This window comes from Tupaia chinensis, unplaced genomic scaffold, assembly GCF_000334495.1.
Source record: "Tupaia chinensis unplaced genomic scaffold, TupChi_1.0 Scaffold000286_1, whole genome shotgun sequence".
NCBI classification, from domain to species: domain Eukaryota; kingdom Metazoa; phylum Chordata; class Mammalia; order Scandentia; family Tupaiidae; genus Tupaia; species Tupaia belangeri.
The window spans coordinates 336,909-340,477 of record NW_006159770.1 but is presented as its reverse complement, the minus strand read 5'-3'; the positions used below and the strand labels follow the sequence as shown (position 1 = coordinate 340,477).

Below are 3,569 nucleotides of genomic sequence, written 5' to 3'. Positions count from 1 at the left end.
TTTGAATGACACGAGGAGAAAGGAACGAACAGGTTTGCAAGAAAAACCAGCAGCAGATCGGGGGCGTGGCATGGAATAAGGTCTTGACAGTTCTGCCCGCCTGGGGAGGGTCGCAGCTTCTTCTTTTTTTGGAGAGGTTTTTGCTATAGGGCACGTGCGTTCCCCAAAAAGAGACAGAGAGACAAAGCGAGAAATCGCCCCCCCCCGGGGGGGGATGGTCACGCCACAGTCTCTTCTCCTCCATTCTCCTCTTGGGATCTTTGACATGCACGCACACGCACCTGGCATGAGTTTAAGCCACCAGGTCCAGGACTCGAGCCGCGGTAACTACATGGGAGTCCAGCAACATAGCCATTACACCGACTGCTGGTCCCCGGGATCACAGCTTCTAAAAACAGCAGGGGTGGAGCAGGACTTAGAAGTGGGTTGGAGGGAACTTTGGAACTAATAAGCAAGTGTGGGTGGAGCCGACCTGGGTCAGGGCAGCAAATCACCTTACTGGTGAGAGCAGTCGCGAGGAAAGGCGGGGTCGAGTGGAACGGCTGCAGGGCCACGGAGGCCACCGCTGGCCCCACGAGTGAGCGGGCGTCGCAGGTCAGCTGCCCAGCTCAGCGCTGCCATCTCCCTCCGCAGTGCCCCCCTGGGCCCTGGCCACCATCGTGCTGGTGTCAGGCCTCCTGGTCTTCAGCTGCTGTCTCTGCCTCTACCGGAAGCGTTGTCGGCGGCGCTTGGGCAAGAGCCAGGTGCAGGCCCAGGTGCACCTGCAGGAAGTGAAGGAGCTGGGCCACAGCTACATAGACAAGGTGCGGCCCGGCCCAGCCCCGCAAGCCCGCCCAGTGCCCGTGTCCGTCCCTACCCCGTTCCTCCGGCGCGCCTATTCCCTCTTCTGCCCTGTGGTGTGTGGTGGAGCTGGGCAGACCTGGCTGCTGCTTGCAGGCACCTTCCAGTCTGGTGGGGGAACCGTCGCTGACATGGCACCCTGCTCCCCATGGAGGGCCAGCTGGTGTAGTGGAGGCAGGGCCGGCTGGGATAGGAGCATGGAGGAGGCACCTGACAGCCCAGGCAGGCCAGGGCTCGCGGTGGAGGTGACCTCTGTGCTGGGACCCAGGTGACCTGAGCAGAGAGGAAGCTGGCCTAGCCAGAGGATGAGGCGGACGCAGGCTCCTGGTGGTGCCGGGGCAGGAAGTCGGTGGGCTCCATGGCCAGTGCAGGTGCAGACGCCGTCCCTGGAGTGGTACCCGCCCAGCTCAGCAGTACGCACCAGCAGAGCAGCGGAGAGACTTTCTGGAAAGTTTACCTGTCTCCTGGGCCCGCTCTGTGGCCTGGCGGCTAAGGCAGTTGGCTCCTACGTGGCCAAGCCCACGGTTCAAGTCTCGAAAACACTGACTTGAAAAACACACCAGGCGTGTGCATGGCCATACCCTGACGGGAGGAAGAAATAAGAGAGAAGGGATTGCAGTGTGACCCCTCTCCCCAGGACAGGGGTGCTCTTGCCCTCTCCCTCTCTCTGTGTCTGTCTCTCTGGTGGGTCAACATGCTTCCTGATGAATTCGTTTTTAATTTATTTTGGGGACCAGCAGATGGCCTAATAGTTACATCCCTGGACTCCCATGTGGACAACTGCTGTTAAGTCCCAGCCCCGGCAGCATAAAACTCGTGCCAGGCGCATGTGTGCGCGCATTCAAAATCCCAAGGAGAATGGAGGAGAAGGGACAGCAGTGTGGCCATTCCCCCAGGGGAGTGATTTCTTGTTTTCTGTCTCTCCAGTGAGTGTGCGCACCCTATAGCAAAAATATCTCTCAAAAAATAAATTAATTAATTAAAGGTTATTTCTTCTCTGAGACAGAGACAAGTATCCTCAACAGGGTCTCCACCCCCCAACCAGCCAGGGCCTCAGACCTGAGCACCTGGCATGTCCATCTGCCCTGTGGGTCCACATCCTTGAGGAGCACGTTAGCTCCTGGGCCAACCCACATGGAGATGCTTTGAGCAGGAGAGGGACAGGGTCGGACGGCGGCAAGGCTAGTCCTCTGGAACCTGTGGAGTGGCTGAGACGAGGAGAGAGTATCCTGGAAGAGGCCCTGCCACAGAAAGCGCAGGGTCCCTGAAGGTCTGGACATCAGACCTCCAGGAACGCAGCAGGGTGCTCACCTGTGGCCGGAGTCCTCGGTTTGCAACCAGGGCCCTTTCCCAGCGGCGTTCCCGGGAAACTCAGTGTCCCTCTCTGAGCCGCAAGCTGTGGCCAGCAACATAGTATCTCCTCCCTCCTGCTTGAGAAGGACTGTGGTAACTACTACCCCTCGGGGGTGCCCATTAGGGTCCTGTACCCACCCTCGTCCCTCAGCCGGACGTTCGGAGACCGCTCGCAGCAGGATCACCTCTGTGACTTGACGACTACACGTTCTAGATCTAGCGTCAGGCCTGCTGAGTCAGAGCCCTCCAAGAGGTGACCCAGGGCACAGCAAATCATGCAATGAATGGCCATGTCGCTGGACTCCCATGTAGTCGGCACACCCTGGTTCGAGCCCCAGATCTGAGGACTTAAAACTCACGCTAGGCGCGTGTGTGTGCGTGCCCAAGATCCCGAGAGGAGAGTGGAGGAGAAGGGACTGCGGCGTGGCCATCCCCCCTGGGATGATTTCTCGCTTTCTGTCTCTCTCTGTCTGGCGAGCGCACGCGCCCTATAGCAAAAACCTCTCCAAAAAATAAAAGAAAACAAAAACAAAGAAAACTCCTGTCTCCTTCCTGTGGGCAACTCGCTGTTGTAGGCCAGAGACACACACCATGTCTGAGTGTCACCGTCCCGCCCAAGCAGACGTCCCCAGTGAGACACTGAGCCCTGTATTGCAGGTGCGTTGCCACCTGTGTGCTGCCCTGGCAGGCGTCACTGAGCGCGCGGACCCTGCTTAGCCTGTGAGTGCTCAGAGCACCGATGGCTCTGGGCCCGGAGCGCACACTCGCAGTGGCGGGAAGACTTCACTTGCCCTTGCCCTGGCTCCCTAAGGTGCAGCCCGAAGTGGAGGAGCTGGAGCCGGCCCCGGGGCCAGGGCAGCAGGCAGCAGAGAAGCAGGAGCTAGGACGGCTGCAGTACTCCCTGGATTATGACTTCCAGAGCGGCCAGGTGAGTGTGGAGGAGGGCAGGCTCCAGGACATCCCGATCCCTGGGGGCAGGCTGAGGTGAGGGCCTCCCGTGCCTGGGCACCTGCAGCTGCTGGTGGGCATCCTGCAAGCTGAGGGACTGGCAGCCTTGGACCTGGGTGGCTCCTCGGACCCCTACGTGCGAGTCTACCTGCTGCCAGACAAGCGCCGGCGCCACGAGACCAAGGTGCATCGGCAGACGCTCAACCCGCACTTTGGGGAGACCTTCGCTTTCAAGGTGAGCTCTGCGGGCTCGCCCCAGAACACGGGGAGCGTGGGGCCTGACCCCTTCAGCAGCTCAGGTGGCGACTAGCAGCCTGGGGGAGGTCCCACGGACCCTGGTGGGGGCAGAGCTGTTCCCTTGGGTTCCACTGGTCCAGATTCCCCGCTCGGACAGCTGGACTTCCCCACGTGGTTCCATTGACCCCCCC

At 60.4% G+C, this 3,569-nt stretch overlaps 1 protein-coding gene across 2 annotated transcripts in view; it reads left to right on the top strand.

Annotated features, from left to right (window-relative positions):
• SYT5 (synaptotagmin 5) overlaps window positions 1-3,569 on the top strand; it is an 11,023-nt gene that overhangs the window by 2,231 nt on the left and 5,223 nt on the right. For both annotated transcript variants that reach the window (XM_006150344.2, XM_006150343.2), the window contains exons 4-5: window positions 3,005-3,121; window positions 3,209-3,376. In XM_006150344.2, the coding sequence (XP_006150406.1) occupies window positions 3,005-3,121; window positions 3,209-3,376 (285 nt within the window). The remainder of the gene's footprint in view (window positions 1-3,004; window positions 3,122-3,208; window positions 3,377-3,569) is intronic.